The sequence below is a fragment of the Esox lucius genome, chromosome 19 (genome assembly GCF_011004845.1).
Source record: "Esox lucius isolate fEsoLuc1 chromosome 19, fEsoLuc1.pri, whole genome shotgun sequence".
Taxonomy (NCBI): Eukaryota; Metazoa; Chordata; class Actinopteri; order Esociformes; family Esocidae; genus Esox; species Esox lucius.
This window is the reverse complement of record NC_047587.1, coordinates 18,714,085-18,741,084: the sequence shown is the minus strand read 5'-3', so window position 1 is coordinate 18,741,084 and position 27,000 is coordinate 18,714,085. Positions and strand designations below refer to the sequence as shown.

The 27,000-nt window shown below is 40.3% G+C and overlaps 1 protein-coding gene across 1 annotated transcript; it reads left to right on the top strand.

Moving 5' to 3' along the window:
• The first annotated feature begins 1,662 nt into the window (after positions 1-1,662).
• Positions 1,663-27,000, top strand: slc17a8 (solute carrier family 17 member 8). The gene is made up of 12 exons (XM_010890322.3): positions 1,663-2,148; positions 8,073-8,331; positions 10,281-10,399; positions 11,719-11,833; positions 15,733-15,820; positions 16,868-16,954; positions 20,960-21,102; positions 23,487-23,636; positions 24,088-24,220; positions 24,761-24,871; positions 25,318-25,445; positions 25,679-27,000. Exons 1-12 carry the CDS (start codon positions 2,048-2,050, stop codon positions 26,015-26,017), a joined length of 1,773 nt encoding a protein of 590 aa, XP_010888624.1. The 5' UTR covers positions 1,663-2,047; the 3' UTR covers positions 26,018-27,000.

Sequence of the window (27,000 nt, the reverse complement as noted above, 5' to 3'; positions counted from 1 at the left end):
CTAATGACTACTTACAATGTACTACAACCAAAATATATGTTATCCCAGATATCAAACTCCATTGACACATTGCGTTATACTAGAGTACCATCATAATTCCCCAGAGTGCTATGTGTGAAACATATTTTTCAGAGCATGACTACAACTGCTGTAAACAATTTCACTCCCCAAACATCTTGATCCCATGAACAGAAACAGCAGAATCCCCTTAGGAATTCTTGACAAATGGTTCTTACCTCTGGAGGGTCTGGATAGTATGTTGTTACAATTTTTTTTACAACAGAAATAAGCACACATATCAAACTACACACACACACACACACAGTATGTTACTGTACTATAGTATACATTCAGACCCCTTCACTTTTTTGAAATGTTGTTGTGTTATAGACTGAATTAATAATTAATGAAATATGTTTTCAGTTTATACAAAATACCCCATAATGTCAAAGAGAAAACACATTTTTCGAAATGTATGCCAATATTTTGTAAATGAAAAATATTCAAACCTTTATTCAATACTTTGTAGAAGCACCTTTGGCAGCAACCACACCTTTGATTCTTTTGTGCATGCCAGGCTTTGTAGGGGTTTGAATGCTAATGTGCATAAGATATCTCAGATATTCATTTTCAATAAACTGACAAAAATGTCAAAAAAGTGGTTTCTGCTTTGTCATAATGGGGTATAGTGTGTTGATTGATGACAAAAAAAATTATGCAATCAATTATAAATTTAGTCCATAGCACAACATGTGGAGAAAGAGAAGAGGTCTAAATACCTTCCAAAGGCAAGCTGACAAAGCATGAAAACAGGCCTATTCTCCCTCCTTTCTACTCCGACACCTGGCCCTTTATATTTTTGTCATGAAGGATGTCTTTTTCAAGAGTGAGAATTTCGAAGAGCTCAGCGAAGTAGCAGCACTGCCTCAAGCCATCCCTCTGGAGCAACCCATCAGTAAAACAGCCCCAGACCACGGTGAACCAAACAGCAATCTGCTGATGAATTTTAAATCTGCATTTTTTTTGAAACTCCATGCATTTTTTATGAGCAAGCCAATGAAAACAAACGCACCGGAAAAATGTGTGCTTGTGGATCTTGCCCATACCAGTAATGAAACCTTTTGTTAGGGAAAACCCCTATAAAGGTTTATTGTGGAGAATGAAGTGAAGAAATGCCAGTGTACACCAGCAGTGTAGTAAGACACTGTCTATCTCTGTATAAATAGCTCACAGGTAACTAGCTCTGTCGCTGCTGACATGGAAAAGCTGTCAAAGAATGGGAGTGGTGTACCGCAAACCCGATAATAGTTGAGTCTTACGTTTCATCCGTGCACATCTTACACCACGGCCGCCATGCTCCGCTTGTCTCTCTGTGAATGTGACTTGTCAATATTTAATCACTAATCCATGGGGTTGGTATCAAATGAACTAGCACGGCCGAGGAGGTGGGGATAGAGGGATGGAGAGCTAATGAGGGAACAGGGACGGGCTGTGGGAGGCAGTCAGGTACCCCAGCCCCTCCTCGGAGTGAGTGCTGGAGCTATCAGAAGGAGAGGGAAGCCAAGGGGAGTGATCAGCCCTACTGCACCCACCCACACACAGCTCACCATGCCAACATCTTGAGGTGGGGGATTGTGCTCTCTATCTCCCTATCCTGTCGGTCTCTTTCCACAAGTCCTTCTGGAGCTGAGGCCCTTGCCATGCTTGGAGTTGTATCAGGTGCCTTGGATCAGCCTCAGTACGACCACCCTCCACCTCAACCTAGCCCTTCCTGATTATACCCATCATCATCTTGTCTCCCAGTGGGATTCTCTGTTTGCACCAAAGAGGAGCAGACAGCACAAGCCCATTTCACCTCTGAGGGAACGTCTGAGGGATCCGTGGCACCACATAAAGGCGGAGCCAGCCCCTTGGTGCCTTAAAAACCCAGGAAGGATGAGCAACCACATCTAGCAGATATTTTTGGTCTTTCTCAGATCAAAGTGCACAGGAAATAGAGGGCGAGACTCCTGTGAAAACAAGAGAGAGAGAAAAGAACAGTGAGAAGATGCCTTTCGGGGGGTTTGCAGGGCTGAAAGAGAGGGTTCTGAAACCAGGGAAGGAGGAGGTGAAGAACACAATGGGAGATGGTCTGGGCAACCTGCAGAGGTAAGTCTACGAGTCATGGTGACAATGGGGAACTGGGATGGTACCCTACTCTCCGACTGACAAATGTGTATGATTCAATGGGTTAAAACGGCATAGTGCAAGTTTGATATCTACTTGAAACAACAGATTAGATCATTTCATTTTTGTGAGAAAGAAATTAGAGTATGGCTAGGAATTGTCTCTTAATCATCTCAGTTTTTTGGGGGTCTTTGTATTGCTTGGTCCACCTGACTGTCTTCTCGGCTAATTGAGAAAATATCAAAATGACTGCAGTGCCATGATGCCAAACGTGGATCATTTTCTGGTAAAGATTCTCTGAATTATAAACAAAACTCAGTGGATGGGACCAGGAGAATTACGTTAGAAGAACCGTAGAAGCAGACTATTAAGCTTACCATGTACTATACCCAGAGATCCTAAATATTTGATTCTTTTGCTTGCCAGGCAATGCCAGTGATGTAATCTCAGGTTTTATTTTAAGACATTATGATTCATATTTCATATCTGATACATATTTCACAAGGGGAGGATGATGAATATGGAAATTCCACATATGAGGTAGATTGGTATCTTAAAACAGCTAAACCAAGTAAGTGGGCAATTTCCTGTGAAAGTGAATTTTGCATGTTTAGAGCGAAAGTGTTCACTGTGCGTCTGGAATAGATAAAAAGCCACGTGAGTAGTTGATTGATTATTGATCAGAATCTCCCATTAGAAATTATATAAGGAAATTTGTATAATATCAGACATAATATCTGTGCCCAAAAAATCTTTACATTTTGTGTAAAATTGCAGCTCTTGTATACATCATTTCTATTGTTCATAAATTAATACATCCACTTTATTTTAACAATGTAAAAACACAAGGAAGGGGACAAATTAAATATTTCATAAAAGTATACAGATCCATACTGTGGGAACAATTAATGACTCCAAACTAATCAAATCTATTCCAGCTGCTGACACTAAAAAGGAAATCCAATGCAATCCAAAGACACCAAGAGAAGGAAAGAGATTTGTTAGTCGTTGTGTTATTTTCATTAAAATAGTATAAAAAAAATAAATAGGTTCTGGATTGCTCCAGGACAGAACTAATTATTCATCAAGTTATTTATTACTCATACAGTTAATCACTCTTTCATTTGTCTTATTAATCAATGATAAATATGATGAAAACAGAACTAATTTCCATTCAATAATAATTATCTTAAATCTTAATAGCCATTTCAGTTAGATGAAATGTATCGGCTGAACAAAAATACAAAATATAAAAATCATACAGAATGACACAGGTCTATCTGGAGGATCTCTACTGACGAGAGGTCGATTTCTTTTTCCTGGAGAACTGCAGGTTTTGCACAACTTTGTTCCGAGTGGGCACCCTACCAGACTAATTAGGCTCATTGATCATTAAAGTGACTAAATTCAGTATTCCTGGTCTTCTAGTTGGTTAAATCAAAAATAAGACGTTATGGCGGAATTACTGGGCCAGGGTTGTCTATCTATTTTGTTTTAGTCCATTCTGAGGAGTGTCTATAAATGCAAGCTGTCCTCCATACAGAATGGTTAGAAGATAATGATATTAAACAACAATAAACACAAACAGCGCTCATCTTTGGTATGATCAGGGAAACCTATCAACAGATTATCATCAGTTCTCTGTTGGGGCATATTTATCTCAATGGTTGAGCAGATAAACATTTGATTTCAAGAAATCTTTTTATTACATGTTGGGGCATCGTTTCCTCAGCATTTGATCCTCTCTTCTCACCACTGCTTGTTTTAGATGGTAAATAGCATGATCTGTGAGCTAAACAAGACGGAATTTTGCTGGGGATTACGGAGGATGGCACAGGGATGAGTTGGGCTTCAGGCCTGTGGATGACAGGTGGAATAAGGATTGGGAATAAGAAACGGAGAAGGCAATTGTGAATTGGGATGAGGTATTGAAGGCTGGGGAAGATGGAGTGAGTTTAGGTGGAGGTTGGAAACGAGAGTAGTGTTATTATGAGGGATGAGGTTTGGGAGGTTGGGAACTACAGGAGTGAGATGGTATGAGGGATGAGGAATAGGAGATTGGGATGGACAGGAGTGTTAGTATGAGGGATAAGGAATAGGAAGTTGGGAAGGACAGGCGTGAGATGGTATGAGGGATGAGGAATAGAAGGTTGAGAAGGACAGGGGTGGCTGGGATGGTGGATTCTGATTCTTAATGGGAGAAAACAGCCTTTTGTTCATTGGTGAATGTGGACCTTTCAAGAAATACCTCTCAAAGGTTTTCTCGAACATGAAAGGCAACTGAGTAAAAAGAGTGAATGAAGTGTAATACTGTAGACCTCTAAAAAGAGTGCGTGGAAGTAGGAATGGAGCAAAGCATCCCTGACACCAAGGGACTACATTTTATATTTCATATTGTATGGGCTTTTTCTATGTTTGTCTATAGCTAATGGTTTGAAACTCCAGTGCTTTTCAGGTGCACTTTGCCTGGTCTGCAGCAGACTCTCCACGCTATCTTGTGTAAATTTGGAAATCCGAGAAAAGTTATCAATGGAGACCGCAAAACTATGACTAAAGACACATTTGGTAAGATTATTTCAACTATACACACTGGTTTGGGTCAAAGATAAATAATTTAACATATACAGGTAATATATTTGGCACAGCTTCCTTTTCCTTATCACAGAAATATTGTACGCTAATTAAGGATTTTTGCAGGGTGTTTTGAGATTGCTGTGTATGTCTATGATGCTACCAATTATTCGCTTTGTGCTGTTGAATTAATGTAAATGCGGCCCTAATAAATAGCTTAAAAAATTCCAGGTTAAGTAAAACTTTTGACTAGTACTCTACCTGGGACATGCACATTCCAAGGCATTTAGATCATGTTAATACATCGATGTGAGATGTATTGTACAAATGGTAGAAAAGATACAAGAGTTTTCAAAGGTCTCACACAGTACATTTGGACATACCGTCATGGCGAGAAGTATTGGCACACTTGCACTTTCAACTAACTAGTTTGTCTTTGAAATACCATACCATACCATACCATCTTCTTCCGCTTATCCGGGGCCGGGTCGCGGGGGCAGCAGTCTAAGCAGGGATGCCCAGACTTCCCTCTCCCCAGACACTTCCTCCAGCTCTTCCGGGGGGACACCGAGGCGTTCCCAGGCCAGCCGGGAGACATAGTCCCTCCAGCGTGTCCTAGGTCTTCCCCGGGGTCTCCTCCCGGTCTTTGAAATATAAATCTGAAAATAAACAGAAATAGTATCAACAAAAATGATTGAAAACCTAGATTGAATATTTGATCTCTGTGGGGAAGGTATTATTTTCTTTGAAGGCTTCATTTTATTTTCTCTAAAAGCAGAAATGGTATGCTTCACCAAAAATCTTTAATTTGGACTCATCTGTATTCAGGAGATTGTAACAGACGGATTGTTGCATATTTAGGTCTGTTTTTCCAAATGTCATTTGGGCTTTCTTATGTCTGTCTCTCTCAGCAGTGGCAATGGGCCTCTTACCATACAACTTCCCATCACTGAATGAGCAACAGATGGTACAAGCTTAAACTGTACTGTACCTTGTGTCTAATGATCATCTTGAGTCTGTGAATCAGTTAGTCTAGGTGCTTCCTACAACACTGAAACAATAATTTGCTGTAATCTTCCATTAAGTTCTCTGTTGCTGCCACAACCAGGGAGGTTGGTTACAGAGTCATGGGCCTTAAAATAATTAAAGTATAGTGGAAACAGGAAAATCAAGGTCTCTAGAGGAGTACGAGAAAGAGAGAAGGCGGATGAAGGGGATGAGGGGGAGGGTGAGAGTAATGAAGAAAAGGAGCAGAGGGAGAGAAGAACAGGTGGAGGATGAGGGTAAGACGCCCGAAGAAAAGGCATAAGAGGAGTAAGGGAAGAAGAGGGGGAGAAGGAGGAGGTGAAGGAAAAGAGGTTTAAAGGCATAAGAAGTAGGAGGAGCGATAGTAGTGTAATCAATGTCACAATAGAAAATTGGTAGTTGTCAGTGACTAATATCAAAGCTATTAGTGATTGGCTTTGTTAAAATTTTATATTGGAGACCAAAGGAGATTAATTTGTATGAAAGTCTTAAAAATAATTATTTGTTCTTTATAGAAAATGCTCCATTATTATGTATAATATTTTCATACACAGCATATACTATACAGTACTTAGCTTACACATATAGAAATTCACCAGCACTGACAAATAAGGTAAAATCTTTTTTACATACAATACTTTTTTACATTTCACGATTTCTTTCCCTTATTGGAAACAATATACATAAAAAATATACCTCTTGAACCCTCTACTAATTTCTTCAGAGAGAAAAGAAACTCAGGTGGACATCTGAGGTAGTAGATGAAAGCCATTCCTGCTCGCTGCGGGATGAGGGCAGAGAGGGACGCTGGGTAATGGAACAGATGTTCAATAGTGGGAAGGAGAGTGAGGGAAGCAAATATGAGATGCTCAGTGACCTTTTCAGGACAACCTCCTGGGTTCAACTTGACTTCTTCACGAATGAGTGTTGGGGAGTATCTCCCTCTGGGGAATATCTTCCTCTGTGGAGTATCTTCCTCTGGGGAGTATCTTCCTCTGGCCTTTTGTTCCTCTGTGGAGTATCTTCCTCTGGGGAGTATCTTCCTCTGGGGAATATCTTCCTCTGGGGAGTATCATCCTCTGGGGAATATCTTCCTCTGTGGAGTATCTTCCTCTGGGGAGTATCTTCCTCTGGGGAATATCTTCCTCTGGGGAGTATCTCCCTCTGGGGAATATCTTCCTCTGTGGAGTATCTTCCTCTGGGGAGTATCTTCCTCTGGGGAATATCTTCCTCTGGGGAGTATCTTCCTCTGGGGAATATCTTCCTCTGTGGAGTATCTTCCTCTGGGGAGTATCTTCCTCTGGGGAATATCTTCCTCTGGGGAGTATTGTCTTCTCTGGAGTATTGTCTTCTGGTGAGTATCTTCCTCTGTGGAGTAATATCTTCTGGGGAGTATCATCTTCTGGGGAGTATCGTCTTCTGGGGAGTATCTTCCTCTGGGGAGTATCATCTTCTCTGGAGTATCGTCTTCTGGTGAGTATCTTCCTCTGTGGAGTATAATCTTCTGGGGAGTATCATCTTCTGTGGAGTATCATCATCTGGGGAGTATCCTCCTCTGTGGAGTTTCTTTTTTTGTGGGGAGTATCGTCTTCTGTGGAGTATCATCTTCTGGGGAGCATCGTCTTCTTGGGAGTATCTTCCTCTGGGGAGTATCGTCTTCTGGGAAGAATCTTCCTCTGTAGAGTATCTTCTTCAGGGGAGTATCTTCCTATGACAAGTAACTTTCTCTGGGGAATATCATTCTCTGGGGAGTATCGTTCTTTGGGGAGTAACCTCCTTCTGGTTGTAACTTCTTAAGGGGAGTATTATTCTGGGGAGCATCTTGTCCTTATCAGTTTCTTTCTCTGGGGAATATGTTCCAATGTGAAGTAATTGATTTTGCAGAGTATGTTTTTTTGAGAATTTCTTATTCAAAAAAGCATTTCCTCAGGGGAGAATCCAGTGTTATCAAGTATCCAGTGGTATCCAGTATCCAGTGATATCAAGTATTTCCCCTGGGAAGTATCTTACTGTGGAGAGGATCTTCTTCTTTGGTGTATCTTATACTATGGAGTACCTTTAGGGAGTAGCTCCTGTTTTTTAAAATAATGTTGTAGTATAAAGGACTACAGTTGAAATCAGAAATGATTTGTGTTTTAAAGATGAATTCACATGTGGTAGTATATTTAATGTAAAGTGATTTTCAAAGGATATAGGACTACAAATATCAGGTCCATTATTTTTATATTATGGTGTGCAGTAGTATGAAAACACTGCAATAGTGTCATCCTGATACACGTAACAACCAACCTCCATGTTCCGTGTTGCAGGAAAATGGATGGCACCAATGCGGATGAGGAGGACCAGATGGAGCTGACTGAGGATGGTCAACCGGTGGCGGCCGCCCCTCGCCACGGCGTCCCTCTGTTTGATTGCGGTTGCTGCGGTCTGCCCAAACGCTACATCATCGCCATCCTCAGCGGCCTGGGCTTCTGCATCTCTTTCGGCATCCGCTGCAACCTGGGTGTGGCCATCGTAGAGATGGTCAACAATAACACGGTTTACATCAATGGGACACCTGTAATCCAGGTGTGGTGAGAGAGGGAGAAACATACGCCATGAAAGAGACCTGGAGTGTTCATAGTCAGGCCCTTCGCTGAATGACTGCAATAATCTTCTTTCCAGACACTTCTTTACAAAATGTTTGGAAGGTCTGGTGGAATAATCTGTAATACAATTATTAGATATACAGTAACTAATTTATTTGAATTTATTTATTCATAATGAGAACATAATACTGCCTTATGAATACCAGTACTGGGAAATCTAAATGGAGAACAAAGTTTATTTTGCAGTTGGGCCCTGTATTATAGCAAAATATAAACAAATACATCGATCAGCCATAACATTATGACCACTGACAATAACACTGATAATCTCATTATCATGGCACCTGTCAGAGGGTGGGGTATTTTAGGCAGCAAGTGAACATTCTGTCCTCAAAGTTGATGTGTTAGAAGCATGAAAAAGGAGCAAGCGACTTTGACAAGGGCCAAATTGTGATGTCTAGATGACTGCATCAGAGCATCTCCAAAACTGCAGCCCTTGTGGGGTGTTCCTGGTCTGCAGTGGTCAGTGCCTATCAAAATTGACCGGCAACAGGGTCATGGGTGGCCAAGGCTCATTGATGCACGTGGGGAGCGAAGGCTGGCCTGTGTGGTCCAATCCAACAGACAAGCTACTGTAGATCAAATTTTGAATAAGTTAATGCCAGTACTGATAGAAAGGTGTCAGAACACACAATGCATCACAGTTTGTTGTGGGGCTGCGTTGCTATAGACCAGTCAGGGTGTCCATGCTGACCCCTGTACTGCCGAAAGCCCCTACAGTGGGCACATGAGCATCAGAACTGAACCACGGAGCAATGGAAGAAGATGGCCTGGTCTGATGAATCACGTTTTCCTGTACATCACGTGGATGGACAGGTGCATGTGCGTTGCTTACCTGGAGAACACATGGCACCAGGATGCACTGTGGGAAGAAAGCAAGCCGGCAGAGGCAGTGTGATGCTTTGGTCAATGGTCTGCTGGGAAACCTTGGGTCCTGCCATTCATGTGGATGTTACTTTGACACGTACCACCTACCTAAGCATTGTTGCAGACCATGTGCACCCTTTCATGGCAATTGTATTGCCTGATGGTATTGGCCTCGTTCGGCAGGATAATGTGCCCTGCCACAAAGCAAAAATAGTTCAGGAATGATTTGAGGAACACAACAACAAGTTCAAGGTGTTGACTTGGCCTCCACATTCCCCAGATCTCAATCCAATAAAGCATCTGTGGGACGTGCTGGATAAACAGGTCCGATCTATGGAGGCCCCACCTCGCAGCTTTCAGGACTTTAAAGATCTGCTGCTAAAGTCTTGGTGCCAGATACCACAGCACAGCTTCAGAGGTCTAGTGGAGTCCATGCCTTGACGGGTCAGGGCTGTTTTGGAGGCATAAGGGGGACCTACACAATATTAGGCAGGTGGTCATAATGTTATGGCTGATCAGTGTATATACAGTATATAGAAAGATGAAAAAGCATACAGAAACACATGAATATAAAGCACACACAAATGAAGAAAATAAGTCATAGTTATCAGTAAAAATGTAATGTATCAAACATTTGAACTGCTTTATAAGCACCATGGCTTAGTTACCCCACAAAGCCTTTCATGAGTTTTCATGCATGGTACTGTAGCTGAATACAGTTTTTCCTAACTCAGAGTCAGCCCTATGTAGCTTTAGTACTAGACAGTCTTGTCATCTAAATCCCTATGTCTTTAAGTTACAAATGAAGATCCATGTTATGAACATTGTAAAATATATATATAACCATTATTCAAAGTGTTACCCTAACTCCAATTGTAACTTTTTTTTCAAAATGATGACAAGAAATAAGTCCCCAGTAGTATATATTTTTTTATTTAACCACAGTTTGGGGCAGTTTTATATAATATAAATATAATATAATACCATATTTTGTCCCCACAGCCAGCTCAATTCAACTGGGACCCAGAGACTGTGGGACTTATCCACGGCTCTTTCTTCTGGGGTTACATCATTACACAGATCCCTGGAGGCTTCATCTCCAACAAGTTAGCTGCCAACAGGTGAGTCCTTCATACTACTAAAGCTCTCACTCCATAAGACTCTGGACTGTCTGATGGCAACTGTGTAATGAAAATGTGAATATGGAATTGGTTTGTGGTTGGACTAGAGAGTGTTTAACAGGTTATTGGGGTCGCTCACTGACTGTTGACATTGAGAATTTGGAATTTATTCTTGTGGTATGGTCAAAAACATCCTGATAGGCAGTCTGAAATAGGTTGTGGATAGGAAGGTGTTGGACAGAATAATTGGTTCCTAGAATACATTTTTAGTGTGTGGTGCCTCATCTATAACAGAAAGTGTCTAGACAGGAAAAAAAAGGCATTCAGAGTATGTATGTGTAGTATAGGTTGAAGGTGTGTGTGTGTTTGTGGTAAGAGTTAAAGCAGCATTTGTTTCATAATGGTTAAAAAAAAACAAAAAAAAATGTCCTGTGTGTGTGTGTGTGTGTGTGTGTGGTGAGCCTGATATCAGAGATAGCAGTCCTGTAATAAAAGCTTCACAGAAAAAGGGGACACGTCACTGACAGAGTTAATAATGAAAGATCCTTCCTCTGATTTCCCCCTGAGATGCCAACCACTGGAATATTACAAGTGTCACTTACACCCTGCTTTGGAAACACGGAGGGGGGGGGGGTAGCAGTGGTGATCTGTATCTCTGTCTGTCTCTCAAAGCCAGATTCCATCTGTCATGTTGTGATGTTGGATTGGTCATTTTGAGTTATCAGGCAGAGGAAAGGTTAGGGGAGACCTATTCTGACAGAATCAGAGATCACATCGTATTCTCACAGAGAAGCTATGTCAAGGGGAGACCTGCGAGGGACTTGTTCAGAAATATGGTTCATTTGTGTTGAGTGAATGTAGGCTTGTGTTCTCTCATTCTCTCTCTAAACAGAAGGTAGCAGATTGTACAGTCAACTTTCCATGTCTAAATAGTGGGGGTCATTATTTATCAACTATGCCGCAGCCACTAATCTGAAACCTTTTGTCTGTACCACACTGCTTCATCACAGGTCAAGGTTTATTGTTCATCATTACATCTTGTATCAGGTGCTGCTAATGTGGCCACAACTTTCTTTTGATTTCACAGAAAACACAAGACAATTATTAACTGATACCTTGTTAGACCAGGACTTCATAGACCTGTAACTGCATCTTGTACTTTATATATTTTTTTTAATTATTATTATTAAGATTTGTTTAATTGTTTGTTGTGCACCATTAACAATGAGAAACTGGTCTCCCCAAAATAAAAATAGGTCAATAAAAATGACAAAAGAATAAAACCTATAATGTAAGACCATAATTTCATGTCTTCACAGAGTGTTTGGGGCGGCCATATTCCTTACCTCCATACTGAATATGTTCATCCCTGCAGCCGCCAGGCGCCACTATGGATGTGTCATGTTAGTTCGAATCTTGCAAGGCCTGGTGGAGGTGAGTCTGCATCAGGGAATATCATCGTAATCTGCTCATCATTTTACCAAGCTCAAACACTATACAATACAGGTACAGGTATGATGTACAGACGGGTGACAAATTAAAGGAAAAACCAACATAAAATGTCTCATAAAGGGGCTGGGCCACCAAGAGCTGCAAGAACAGCTTCAGTGTGCCTTGGTATAGATTATATGGGACTCTGGAACTCGTCTGAAGTGATGGAACACCGTTCTTCCAAAAGATATTCCCTAATTTGGTGTATTAGCTGCGGTGGTGGAGAGTTCAGTGTTACAGTTAGATCCTTTCCTCTTGCCCTTTTGGTCCAAAATTCAGGTCAACTGGGTCTGTTTAGCATTTTTATACATGCCTCAGAGCATGATAGGATGTTCACTGTTCATTGTATCATGCAGAAAACCTGTATAGAAGCATCTGCATTCATTATGTTCCTCCACTCATTTATTCACACATTTTCCCTTCAATTTGTCACCCTACTGTATGTAAAGTTGAGCTCATAAGTTTGCATACCCTTGTAGAAATTGTGACATTTTGGCATTGATTTTGAAAATATGACTGATCATGCAAAATACATTTATTTTAACTAAGGATAGTGATCATATGAAGCCATTTATTAACACATTGTTGTTTGGCTCCTTTTAAATCATAATGAGAACAGAAATTACACAAATGGCCCTGATCAAAAGTTTACATACCCTTGAATGTTTGGTCTTGTTACAGACACACAAGGTGACACACACACAGGTGAAAATGGAAAAGGAAAAGGTGAATTTTTAAATTGCAATGACTGTCTGTGTATAAATATTCAAAGAGTTTGTTAGCTCTCACATGGATGCACAGAGCAGGTGAGATACTGAGCCATGGGGAGGAGAAAAGTGAATGAGGTACTGTCAAAAGTTAACGAGGTAATGGAACTTTATAAAGATGGAAAAGGATATAAAAATATATCCAAAGCCTTGCAAATGCCAGTCAGTACTGTTCAATCACTTATTAAGACGTGGATAATATGAGGATCTCTTGATGCCAAGGTCAGGTAGACAAAGAAAGATTTCAGCCAAAACTGCCAGAAGAATTGTTAGTAATACAAAGAAAAACCCACAGGTAACCTCAGGAGAAATACAGGCTGCTCTGGAAAAAGACGGTGTAGTTGTTTCAAGGAGCACAATACTACGAAACTTTAGCTGCATGGTTGAGTTGCCAGAAAGAAGCCTTTACTGTGCCAATACCACAAAAAGGCTTGGTTACAACATGCCCTACAACACCTTGACATGTCCCACAGCTTCTGGCACACTCTAAATTGGAGTGATGAGACCAAAACAGAGCTTTATGGTCACAACCATAAGCATTATGTTTGGAGAGGGGTCAACAAGGCCTATAGTGAACAGAATACCATCCCCACTGTGAAGCATGGTGGTGGTTCACTGATGTCTAAAGGCTCACACACCCCTCTTGTGAAAATTGATGGAAAGATGAATGCAGCATGTTATCAGAAAATACTTACTTGTTAGTACCTACAATTAAATGTGAATTCCATAAGAAATAAAAGACGTGTTTTGCCTGCACACTCATTTTTTCTTTACAAATGGTACATATATTACCAATTCTCCAAGGGAATGCAAACTTTTGAGCCCAACTGAATATGTCTCTGTGTGTATAATATGTATGTACTGTATGTACAACCCCATTTTCAAAAATGTTGGGTCGCTGTTTAAAATGTAAAGAAAAACAGAATGCAATTATGTACAAATCATTTTAAACCTATTTTCAATATAAAATAGTACAAAGACAACATATCAAATGTTGAAACTGAGAAATGTTATTGTTTTGAAAAAATACATGCACATTTTTAATTTGATGCCAGCATCACATTTAAAAAATGTTGCGACAGGGGCATGTTTACCACTGTGTTGGGTCTCCTTTGTCGTATTACTCGTTTCATAATGTGCCAAATGTTTTCAATGGGTGACAGGTCTGCACTGCAGGCAAGCCAGTTTAGCAACCAGACTCTTTTATGCTGTTTTAATACTATACGTGTAGAATGTGGTTCAAAATGTTGGGTAAAAAATGACAAATTCTAAAAGTGCATGTATTTTTCCAAAACAATAACATTTCTCAGTTTCAATATTTGATATGTTATCTTTCGACTATTTAAATAAAATATAGGGATAAATGACTGGCATATTATTGCATTCTGTTTTTATTTGCATTTTACGCCAACTTTTTTGGAAAAAAGGTTGTATATATATATCTAAGCCAGGTTCTTGTGATGTAACAGACTGAGATACAGATAAATCATATCAGAACTTTTTCCACCTTTAATGTGACCTATAACGTGAACAATTCAATTGAAAATCTAACTGAAATCTTTGAGGGGGAAGAATTAAAAACTCGGTTGCATAAGTGTGCACACCCTTAAACTAATACTTTGTTGAAGCACTTTTAGATTTTATTACAGCACTTTTTTGTAGGAGTCTATTAGCATGGCACGTGTTGACGTGCCAATATTTGCCTACTCTTCTTCCCAAAAGCGCTCCAAATCTGTCAGATTGCGAGGACATCTCCTGTGCACAGCCCTCTTCAGATCACCCCACAGATGTTCAATTGGATTCAGGTCTGCGCTCTGGCTGGGCCATTCCAAAATGTTAAACTTCTTCTGGTGAAGCCATGCTTTTGTGGATTTGAATGTGTGCTTTGGGTTGTTGTCGTGCTGAAAAGTGAACTTCCTCTTCATCTTCAGCTTTCTAACGGAAGCCTGAAGGTTTTGTGCCCAAATTGCCTGGTATTGGGAACTCTTCATAATTCCTCGACCGTGACTAAGGCCCCGGTTCCAGCTGAAGAAAAACAGCCCCAAAGCATGATGTTGCCACCATCATGCTTCACTGTGGGTATGGTGTTTTTTGGGTGATGTGCAGTGTTGTTTTTGCGCCTAACATACCTTTTGGAATTATAGCCAAGAAGTTCAACCTTGGTTTCATCAGACCCTAACACTTTTGATGTTTGATTTTGCAAACTTCAGCCTTATTAAGAAAAGGCTTCCGTCTTGCCACCCTACCCAATAGCCCATTCATATGAAGAATATGGGAGATTATTGTCACATGTCACACACAGCCAGTACTTGCCAGAAATTCCTGGAGTTTTAATTTTGCTGTAGGCCTCTTGGATGCCTCCCTGAGCAGTTTTCTTCTCGTCTTTTCATCAATTTTGGAGGGACATCCAGTTCTTGGTAATGTCTCTGTTGTGCCATATTTTCTCCACTTGATGATGACTATCTTCACTGTATTCCATGGTATATCTGATGCTTTGGAAATTCTTTTGTACCCTACTCCTGACTGATATCTTTCAACAATGAGATCCATCTGATGCTTTGGAAGCTCTCTGCGGGCCATGGCTTTTGCTCTGAGATCCAACTAAGACAATGTCAGGAAAATCCTACTAGAACAGGTGACCTTTATTTGTGATTAATCAGAGTCACTTTAAATAATGACAGGTGTGTAATGACTTCTATTTAACAAGAGTTTGAATGTGATTGGTTATTTCTGAATATAGCCACATCCCTAGTTATAAAAGTGTGTGCACACTTATGCAACCTGGTTATTGTAAGGTTTTTATTTTTCATTTTCCCCCTTGAAGATTTGTTAGTTTTTCTATTGAATTATTCACATTATAGGTCACATTAGAAGTGGAAAAGGTTCTTACATGATTTATCTTTGTCTCATTCTTTTACATCACAAAAACCTGGCATTTTAACAGGGTTGTGTAGACTTTTTATATCCACTCTAATATATATTATATACTGTTTGTATGTAATTATAGTGGGACACATCTGTGTCTTTTTACTTAACTGTTATGAATAATAGTCCCCTGTAATGTTTATGCTGCAGGGAGTTACCTACCCAGCATGCCATGGGATGTGGGCCAAATGGGCTCCTCCTCTGGAGAGAAGTCGACTGGCTACTACCTCATTCTGTGGTAGGCCTAAGTGATATGAAAATCTACAAGCTTAATACAGGTGCAATGTTTGAATTGTGCTTATAATGCTAATAGAACTATTTCCCATTCAAAAACTTTCTTCCCATCGTATTCAGCTTCATGAAAATAAGCTGCTATTTTTCTGCAGTGTCAAAACTTCCAATTAAAGAGATATCGAGTAGAGAAAAACTAAAATTCTTACTTTTTTTGTAAGTGTTATAGAAATAACATACAGTGAAGCCTTTCTGTTGGTTCAATAACCATAATCCACATTTTAATTAAATGAGTTCACATTTTAGCGGAAAAGCCTTTCATAGATTATGTTCTTCAGAGATGTAAAATAAGTGAAAAGGGGGACAGAGGTTTATTTCTTTTTACGTGCAGTTTTTGGCCGTTGTTTTTCCGGAAAATGCATTAAAGCATCCATCTTCCACAATAAATGGGTGCCATGACAACCGGCGCTTCCAAACCCCCTTGACATCGTCTCTGAATGAAATATTGCCCTCACACGCTATACCTACTCACTGAAAGAGCTCCTATCCCATTCAATCCAAATGAAGTGTCATATTGCGTACTGTCCAAAAGCACACTCATGCTCCTAGGCCTATTCAAATTGACAGTATTTATAGGCCATCAGATAATCGAATATGCATTAAAACATCCCCTTCCAAGGATACAGCCAGTGCGTCGTTATTGTGTAGTTACACTGAGTCTAATGTGGTTGAAACTTTCCTTTTTGTCATTAAGCAGATGCTCTTAACCAGAGAGACTTAAAGTAATGAGTTTATCATTTATTTTCTTATTGGTCCTCTCCATGGGAATTGAACTGAGCTGCTTCACAGAATGTAGTCGCATGGTGTTTACACTTACCAAGATTATTTATGTTTTTGAAACATGGAATAATGGTCATGAACTATGTTGAAAAAAGAACAGTTTCTGTGGTATTGTACTAAAATCACTACTTGGTCATTTTATGGGCTTTTCATTTACACAACAGACAAAGTGGAACTGAAACAGCAACATAATTCTATATTTTATGGTTTACAGGTTCATATGCAGGTGCTGTGATTGCCATGCCTTTAGCAGGAGTCCTGGTTCAGTTCGTTGGATGGCCCTCAGTCTTTTATATCTATGGTAGGATTAAAAATTTAAAACACAAATGCAAATTTTGAAATTTCTCATTTAATTAATGTGGATGGTTTACGTGTGGTTTACCATTCTTTCATACAAGTATGTAGATCAAGGTTTGCTGATGGTCAAAGTATAAGTAGGGAAACTTACACCAGATGAAGTTCAGATAGTGTAGATGGAGGAAATTAACATAGATAATAATCTTTGTTTGGTTTAGACAAGGAGATTGCTGATTTCACTAACGATAGAGATAAAAAGTGTTTCAGGAGTTGTAATGTAAATGTAATTCCATTAATAACTTTCCTGATTCTAGTTCAGCATGTATTACGCTAGGTGTCACTTGAGTGACATGCAAAACACCCTGGGTAATTATGTCATCAGTTACACCAGTCATAAATTGTTCTGTTATTGCTTTGCATTGTCTGTTTTGTCCATTTAATCTGAACAGTTTTTCAATGAAGATATTCAGGTTTATGCCTGCTGAGTTCCAATATCACTTCTGGAGCTCTCATGATCTACAACCCATCCCAAAAAAATTGGGATGCTGCTTAAAAAGTAAATAAAACCAGAATGCAAATATGTGTAAATAATTTAACCCCTATATTAAATAGAAAATAGTACAAAGACAACGTATCAAATGTGACATTTTATTGAAAAATATATGCTCACTTTGAATTTGATTCCAGCAAAATATTTAAAAAGGCAACAAAAGACTGGAAAAGTTGTGTAATGATAAAAAACTAAACCTGGTGGAATATCACACAATTAATTAGGTAAATTGGCAACAGGTTAGTAACAAGATTGGGTATTAAAAGTTCATTCCAGAGAGGATGGGTGTGTCAGAAGTGAGGATGGTAAGCGGTTCACCACTTTGTGAAAGACTGCACTGGCAAATAGTGCAACAATTTAAGAATAATGTTTCTCAATGTAAAATTGCTACATAAAATTCCATGATTCTGTGGTGGAAATCATTGCATGGGCTCAAGAACACTTCCTAAAAAAAATTGTCTGGGAACACAGTACATTGAGGCATCCACAAATGCAAGTTAAAACTCTAACATGCAAAGAAGAAAACATATAAGCAAGATCCAGAACCGCCGCCGCTTTCTCTGGGCTCATTTCAGTTGGACTGAGGCAAAGTGGAAAACTGTCCTGTGGTCTGACAAATAAAAAATTGAAATCATTTTTGGGAATCATGGATGCCGCATCCTCTGGACTAAAAAGGAAAGGGACCACCCGGCATTTAATCAGTGCACAGTTCAAAAGCCAGCATCCGTAATGGTATGGGGGTGCATTATTGCACATTGCATGGGTGACTTGCAGATCTGTGAAGGCACCATTAATGCTTAACAATATATACATGTTTTAGAGCAACATATGCTCACATCCAGACAACGTCTTTTGCAGGGAAGGCCTTGCTTATTTCAGCAAGACAATGCCAAACCACATTCTGCAGGCACTACAACAGCATTGCTCCGTAGTAAAACAGTCTGGGTGCTAAACTGGCCTCCCTGCAGTCCAAACCTCTCACCAAGTGAAAACATTTGGCACATTATGAAACTAGAAATATGACAAAGGAGACCCCAAATTGTTGAACAGTTGATACCCTATATTTTAAGCAACAATGGGAATACATTTCACTTTCAGAACTACAGCAACACAGGTGATGCAACACAGTGGTAAATATGCCCCCATCCCAAATTTGATGCTGGCATCAAATTTACAATGGGCATGCCATTTTCCAAAAACAATAACATTTCTCAGGTTCAACATTGGATATTTCTTTGTACTACACTACTTGAAAAAATCAAGGGAACTCTGATATCACACGTTGGATCTATATATATATATATATTTATAACAGAATATATTAAAGATCCAAATCTTTACTGTACAGTGTGTAATTCATTGAGGACAAAATTACATAACAACGGTCAATGGAAGCCAAAATCCCCTCCTGATGGAAGGCTGGATTCAAACTCACACTGAAAATCAAAGTAAATGTGAATTTCATCACGGCAACTCATAATGTGATTCAGTAGTGTGTATGGCCCCCAAACATGCATTGGAATTACAACGCTCAAAGAAATTAAGGGAACACTGAAATCACACATCGGGTCTCGATGAACAAAACATGAAGACCAAAATCTTTACTGTACATTGTGTAATTCTTTGAGAACAAACTTATGTAACAACAGTCAATGGAAACCAAAATCGCCACCTGATTGAGAGCTGGATTCAAAAAGCCAGAGATTTCAAAGTAAACAATTGAAATCACAGGCTGTTCCAACTTCTGTGAATTTCATCACGGCAACTCATAATGTGATTCTGTAGTGTGCATGGCCCCCACGTGCCTGTGTGCTCTTCCGACAACGTCTGGGCATGCTCCTGATGAGACGGTGAATGGTGTTCTGGGGGACCTTCCAGACCTGGATCAGGGCATCAGTGAGCTCCTGGACAGTCTGTGGCGCTACTTGGTTGCGTCATATACACCGATACATAATGTCCCAGAGGTTCTCAATTGGATTCAGTTCTGGGGAATGTGAGGGCAAGTCAATGGCATCAATGCCTTCATCATCCAGGAACTGCCAACACACTCTGGCCACATGAGACTGGATATTGTCCTGCACCAGGAGGAACCCAGGGCCCACTGCACCAGCGAAAGGTCTGATGATGGGTCAGAGGATTTCATCCCGGTACCTAACAGCAGCCAGGGTGCCATTGGCTAGCACATGGAGGTCTGTGCGACCCTCCAAGGATATGACTCCCCAGACAATTACTGACCCACCTCCAAACCGATCATGCTGGATGATGTTCCAGGCAGCATAATATTCACCAAGACGTCTTCAGACTCTTTCAGGTCTGTCACATGTGCTCAGTTTGAACCTGCTCTCCTCTGTGAATAGAACGGATGCCAATGGCAAACCTGCCAATTCTGGTGTTCTCTGGTGAATGCCAATCAAGCAGGTCCCACTAAAGGACATTGGGCCTTCATGCCACCCGCATGGAGTCTGTTTCTCAAGTTTGGTCAGAAACATGCACTCCAGTAGCCCACTGGAGGTCATTTTGTAGGGCTTTGGCAGTGCTCCGCCTGTTTCTCCTCACACAAAAGAGAAGATACCGGTCCTGCTGCTGGGTTGATGCCCTTCTACGGCCCTGTCCAGCTTTTCTTGTGTAACGGCCTGTCTGCTGGTATCTCCTCCATGCTCTTGTGACTGTACAGAGAGACACAGCAAACCTTCTTACGACGGCACATATGGATGTGCCATCCTGGAGGAGCTGGACTGCCTATGCAACCTGAATGGGCTGCAGGTACTGCCTTATGCTACCAGTTGTGACAAGGTCACTAGCAAAACTGATGAAGAATCAGTCAGGAAGGATAAGGAGAGAGCATCTGTCTGTGGCCACTACCTGCAAAACCATTCCCTTTTTCAGGGTTGTCTTGCTGTTGCCTCTCAGGTGCACCTGTTGTAACTCTCATTTGCACCAAAACAGGTGACATTGATTCATAATTGCTTATGCTTCCTAACTGGATAGATTGATATCCCTGAAGCATAGTTGACTGGTATATGATTTCTGCAGTGTATTTTCAATTAAATATGGGGATAAATTATTTGCACTTCATTGCATGCTGTTTTTAATTAGCCTTTTATGTAGTGTCCCCATTTTTTGCAAATGGGGTTGTAATAAAATTATTGACTAAAATGTATTGACTGAAATTATTTTCCTGTCTTGGATTCCTACATAATTTTTGAAAAATATTTCTATTTTGTTTCAAAAATGAAAAATAGAGTTCAGATTGTACGGGGCTTGCTTTTAAGTCCAGACCTATGCTCAACCTGTGTTGAGGAAATCACCCAACAGTGTAGTTACAATATGATCCAATTATACCCTAATTTCAGCAAAGAAACATTTTTGCGAAAGTTTCTGAATCTGTCCAGAAGAGAATTGTCGTACTGACTGACATTAAGAGCATTGCTGATGACCTTGGTTGCGTATTTCTTCCAGGTGTATTTGGTATCATATGGTACATCTTCTGGCTCCTGCTTGCTTATGGGAGCCCAGCTGCCCACCCTACGATAAGTGATGAAGAGAGGATCTACATAGAGACCACAATTGGCGAAGGCGTCAAAATAATGAGTGCCACTGAAGTATGTATGTACAGTTCACAGTGAGGGAAAAATTATTTGATCCCCTGCTAATTTTGTACGTTTGCCAACTGAAAAATAAATGATCAGTCTATAATTTTAATGGTAAGTATTCGACCCCTCTGCAAAACATGACTTAGTACTTGGTGGCAAAACCCTTGTTGGCAATCACAGAGGTCAGATGTTTCTTTTAGTTGGCCACCAGGTTTGCACACATCTCAGGAGGGATTTTGTCCCACTCCTCTTTGCAGATCTTCTCCAAGTTATTAATGTTTCGAGTCTGACGTTTGGCAACTCGAACCTTCAGCTCCCTCCACAGATTTTCTATGGGATTATGGTCTGGAGACTGGCTAGGCCATTCCAGGACCTTAATGGGCTTCTTCTTGAGCCCCTCCTTTGTTGCCTTGGCCGTGTGTATTGGGTCATTTTCATTCTGGAATACCCATCCATGACCCATTTTCAATGCCCTGGCTGAGGGAGTGAGGTTCATCGTCCCTTTGATGAGGTGAAGTTGTCCTGTCCCCTTAGCAGAAAAACATCCCAAAGCATAATGTTTTCACCTCCATGTTTGACGGTGGGGATGATGTTCTTGGGGTCATAGGCAGCATTCCTCCTCCTCCAAACACAGCGAGTTGAGTTGATGCCAAACAGCTCGATTTTGGTCTCATCTGACCACAACACTTTCACCTAGTTCTCCTCTGAATCATTCAGATGTTCATTGGAAATTGAGAGGGGATCAAATACTTATTTCACTCATTAAAATGCAAATCAATTGATAAAAAAATTTACAATGCGTTTTTTCTTGATTTTTTGTTTGTTATTCTGTCTCTCACTGATCAAATAAACCTACCATTAAAATTATAGACTGATCAATTCTTTGTCAGTGGGCAAATATACAAAATCAAGAGGGATTCAAAAAAAATATCCCTCACTGTATACGCAATGAGTGACATTAATGGATGCTGCTGACAGAATATATTATCATATACACTCACCTAAATGATTATTAGGAACACCTGTTAAATTTCTCATTAATGCAATTATCTAATCAACCAATCACATGGCCGTTGCTTCAATGCATTTAAGGGTGTGGTCCTGGTCAAGACAATCTTCTGAACTCCAAACTGAATGTCAGAATGGGAAAGAAAGGTGATTTAAGCAATTTTGAGCGTGGCATGGTTGTTGGTGCCAGACGGGCCGGTCTGAGTATTTCACAATCTGCTCAGTTACTGGGATTTTCACACACAACCATTTCTAGGGTTTACAAAGAATGGTGTGAAAAGGGAAAAACTTCCAGTATGCCGCAGTCCTGTGGGTGAAAATGCCTTGTTGATGCTAGAGGTCAGAGGAGAATGGGCCGACTGATTCAAGCTGATAGAAGAGCAACTTTGACTGAAATAACCACTCGTTACAACCGAGGTATGAAGCAAAGCATTTGTGAAGTCACAACACGCACAACCTTGAGGCGGATGGGCATCAACAGCAGAAGACCCTACTGGGTACCACTCATCTCCACTACAAATAGGAAAAAGAGGCTACAATTTGCACGAGCTCACCAAAATTGGACAGTTGAAGACTGGAAGAATGTTGCCTGGTCTGATGAGTCTCGATTTCTGTTGAGACATTCAGATGGTAGAGTCAGAATTTGGCGTAAACAGAATGAGAACATGGATCCATCATGCCTTGTTACCACTGTGCAGGCTGGTGGTGGTGGTGTAATGGTGTGGGGGATGTTTTCTTGGCACACTTTAGGCCCCTTAGTGCCAATTGGGCATCGTTTAAATGCCACGGCCTACCTGAGCATTGTTTCCGACCATGTCCATCCCTTTATGATCCCTCTACTTCCAGCAGGATAATGCACCATGTCACAAAGCTCGAATAATTTCAAATTGGTTTCTTGAACATGACAATGAGTTCACTGTACTGAAATGGCCCCCACAGTCACCAGATCTCAACCCAATAGAGCATCTTTGGGATGTGGTGGAACGGGAACTTCGTGCCCTGGATGTGCATCCCACAAATCTCCATCAACTGCAAGATGCTATTCTATCAATATGGGCCAACATTTCTAAAGAATGCTTTCAGCACCTTGTTGAATCAATTCCACGAAGAATTAAGGCAGTTCTGAAGGCGAAAGGGGGTCAAACACAGTATTAGTATGGTGTTCCTAATAATCCTTTAGGTGAGTGTAGAGTATTATAACTTTTTTATATCGTTGCCACCATATCAACACATAACTATACTTAAAATGATATTTAAATAATAGAGCATTTCATTCAAGTTGGGAGATTCTTTGAATTAAAGTTAAAAGTGGTTTTAATAGCTCCTTTAGTGTCACGAAAAGAGGATTTCCTCTGAGTTGATAATGATATTTTGTTCCACCACAGAAATTCAAGACTCCATGGCGTCGTTTCTTCACCTCCATGCCTGTTTATGCCATCATTGTGGCTAACTTCTGCCGTAGCTGGACCTTTTACCTGCTCCTGATCAGCCAGCCGGCCTACTTTGAGGAGGTGTTTGGCTTCTCCATTGGCAAGGTGGGTCTCACAAACACATTGTGTATGGTGTAAATCTATGTTTTTAGGAAATATGACAACATATCATACCCAATAATGATCATTGGAAGGGAAATAAATCAATCATTATCATTAGAATCAAATGGATAGTAACCTAGAAGATGTCTAAAATATTGTAAGAGAAAGCACAGAAAGTACAGAGATCCCAGTGAACTGCATGACACTAGATCAGTGTTTCCCAAACCGCTCCTTGAGTTCTTGCTTGTATATCAGATCCAGCTGATTCAAAAGGTCACCATAATGGATCCATGCCCATCTCATTAGTTAAATCAGCTGTTGTAGAATACATGAAATAGGTAGACAGGATGCATATATGACTTTGATGCATGAACACTAGACAGTTAATTGAAATAATCAAACTTTCATGAAGCTTGATATTTTCATCTGGGTGCTTTCTTGACACTCTTCATAGGTGGGGCTCCTGTCGGCTGTGCCCCACATGGTGATGACCATTGTAGTACCCATTGGAGGCCAGCTGGCTGACTTCCTACGTAGTCGGAAAATCATGTCAACTACAAACGTCCGCAAAATCATGAACTGCGGAGGTATAGTACCCAAGACCAAAGGGCATAAAACTAGCCCTTATATTGCAACACCATACATTTTAATTACCATTATGACATGTCCTTCTATTAACATTTCTAATGAACATTTAGAAACATTTAGAGACTGACGATTGCTGAAAACAACATGGAGACTCCTTTAGAATGTTAGTTGAAAACAAAATGGAGAATCCTTTAGAATGTTAGTTGAAAACAAAATGGAGAATCCTTTAGAATGTTAGTTGAAAACAAAATGGAGACTCCCTCCAACTCTGTGTAGGTAAGACATGGCACTTACAGCTTCAGTATTGTAGATTCAGTTAACATGGGGGCCAATGGTAAATATAATTAATATTTTCACTTAATTCTATCACTCTGGATAGAAGTGTCCGTTAAATCATGTAAATGTTACAATTATAGGAATGTTTACTGTTTGGTGGGTATGATACTGTATCAGATCTGATAAAACCAGTAAAGCATTACATCCCAATCAGGATTCGGAAAGTTGGCCTTTGACCTTTATGTGCCCTGTGACCCCTGCAGGTTTTGGTATGGAGGCCACCCTTTTACTGGTGGTGGGGTTCAGTCACACACGTGGTGTAGCTATATCCTTCCTGGTGCTGGCTGTGGGCTTCAGTGGCTTTGCCATCTCTGGTACGACCTATCAATTCAACATCTTTCAGTCAGGTTTCAGACATCCAGATATGTTTCTGTTATAGTTCATTTCCTGCTCTGCTGATAAATGTATTCACTAGTTTGATAAAAAGCTACTGAAAGTACATTGAAGTTATTCATTCACACATCATTCCCCTTAAGAGGCGCTAATATTCTCTGGGCTGTCTACAATAATACAATATCCCTGAATATTTCATACTCTTGACATGATTAAGGCAGATATTGAATGGTTCCTCCTGCCTTTTCATGCATTATTACATGCCTTGTGACTGAATGGTGAATAGTTTTTTCAAATGGTTGATCCCAAAACAACATATGTGGTATTCAATGTAAACTCATTATACATGAAATTGCAGTGCATTTCAATATTTTTTTGTGTCTTAAATAATTTACATTGACAAATATACTTGTTACTGCATCTACAGGGTTTAATGTAAACCACTTGGACATTGCCCCTCGCTACGCCAGTATCTTAATGGGCATCTCAAATGGCGTTGGCACACTGTCTGGAATGGTGTGCCCCCTTATCGTTGGAGCACTGACTAAACACAAGGTATTGTTACAGTAAACAGACATATTTAAACCTCAGTCAACGAGATTAGTAATTAGCCAGGATAAGGCTATGGCATCCATATTCAGAAGTCCCTCATTTGTTCAACGTTTGTTGAGGGCTTTCTTCATATGGATACTGGGAAACCACGAGTCACATGGATAGACTTGTTTAACAACAGAGTTAATTATGCATGATGTTTTGTCACTTACTTATGCCTGTTCCACTCCCTGTAGACCCGTCTGGAATGGCAGCACGTGTTTGTGATAGCCGCCATGGTCCACTACACAGGGGTTATCTTTTACGCTATCTTTGCCTCGGGAGACAAGCAAGACTGGGCCGACCCAGAGAGTACCAGCGACGATAAGGTAGGCATCATCGATGAGGACGAACTGGCTGAAGAGACGGAGCTCAACAGTGAGATTGCCACTGCACCCAAGAAGAGCTATGGGACCACAGAGAACCCATCGGGTCAGAAACAGGGCTGGAAGAAGAAGAGGGGAGTCACCATGCAGGAGGACGAGGACGACGGGAACCGCCAAGGGAACGGGCACTACCAGGAGCAGCATCAGTAATATGTCCCTCAGGACCAGTGGCATTGGCTGTCCTGATTTTCTACCTTTTTCCTGAAGTACATACACGGCGCAATACCCGCATGAATTAAACGACAGTGGAAACTCCCTCTGGTCAATCCTTACACAGACTATGCTTTTATATCCATGGTGTGGAGTGTAGTTATGCTTACTCATGGAAAAGGGTAGAGAACCAGGAAACAAAATGATCTCCAATGGCCATTCACTCAGCTAAAACTGAATAGGTTGCACATTGTAAGCACTTCAAGACTTCCCCTTCATGTTAACATCTAGAGAAAGAAGGTTATAGTGAACTACTTAGGGCACTGGCATAAAGTGGTTCTCTCACAGAAAGGGGGAAATGGAGGAATTCTCCTTTCGCTTCAACATCCAGAAGATGAACATTAGAACGATAGAACTATAGGTGCTCATTCTTTGGAGACGGTACAACGTAAGTTACAGTATCATGCACCATCTATCATGTACCAAAAACTAGCCTTTTGTTGTTGTCATGTCAGTGTTTTCATTTAATAGTTTTGATCTCATCCTGAGATATGTGGTCAGTTACCAAGTCATGTGTCTACATCTGAGGTAGAAGTGTTGTCATATGAGAGATAAATGTCATACATTAAAAAATAAGGACATTAGATTTGTGGTTGTGGGAAAAATATATGTTCAGCCACATAAATGAATGAAAGTTTGGTACAATGCTGCCTTCAAATACTCATCAGAATCTCTAAAAAAAAAATCTGATCATTATAAATAGTGAAAAAAGTGTTTCTGTGGAATTATCAGAGCAAGATAAAAATTAACAAAAATTATTAATTGACAATTTAGTAAAAGAGGGATGCTAATTTAGAACATTTAGGATATGGGACTCATAATTCAGTGTCTGAAATCATACCTAGGTTCTTTGTCTGGTTGATTATGTATTCAAATTATCTTTGCATTCCAAATTGTATTTCCAAATCTTCTACAACACTTGA

Coding starts and splice junctions, on each gene's coding strand:
- slc17a8 (XM_010890322.3), top strand. CDS start 2,048: ATGCCTTTCGGGGGGTTTGCAGGGCTGAAAGAGAGGGTTCTGAAACCA. Junction 15,821..16,867: donor GGCTACTACCTCATTCTGTG/GTAGGCCTAAGT, acceptor TATGGTTTACAG/GTTCATATGCAGGTGCTGTG. Junction 23,637..24,087: donor TTGGCTTCTCCATTGGCAAG/GTGGGTCTCACA, acceptor CACTCTTCATAG/GTGGGGCTCCTGTCGGCTGT.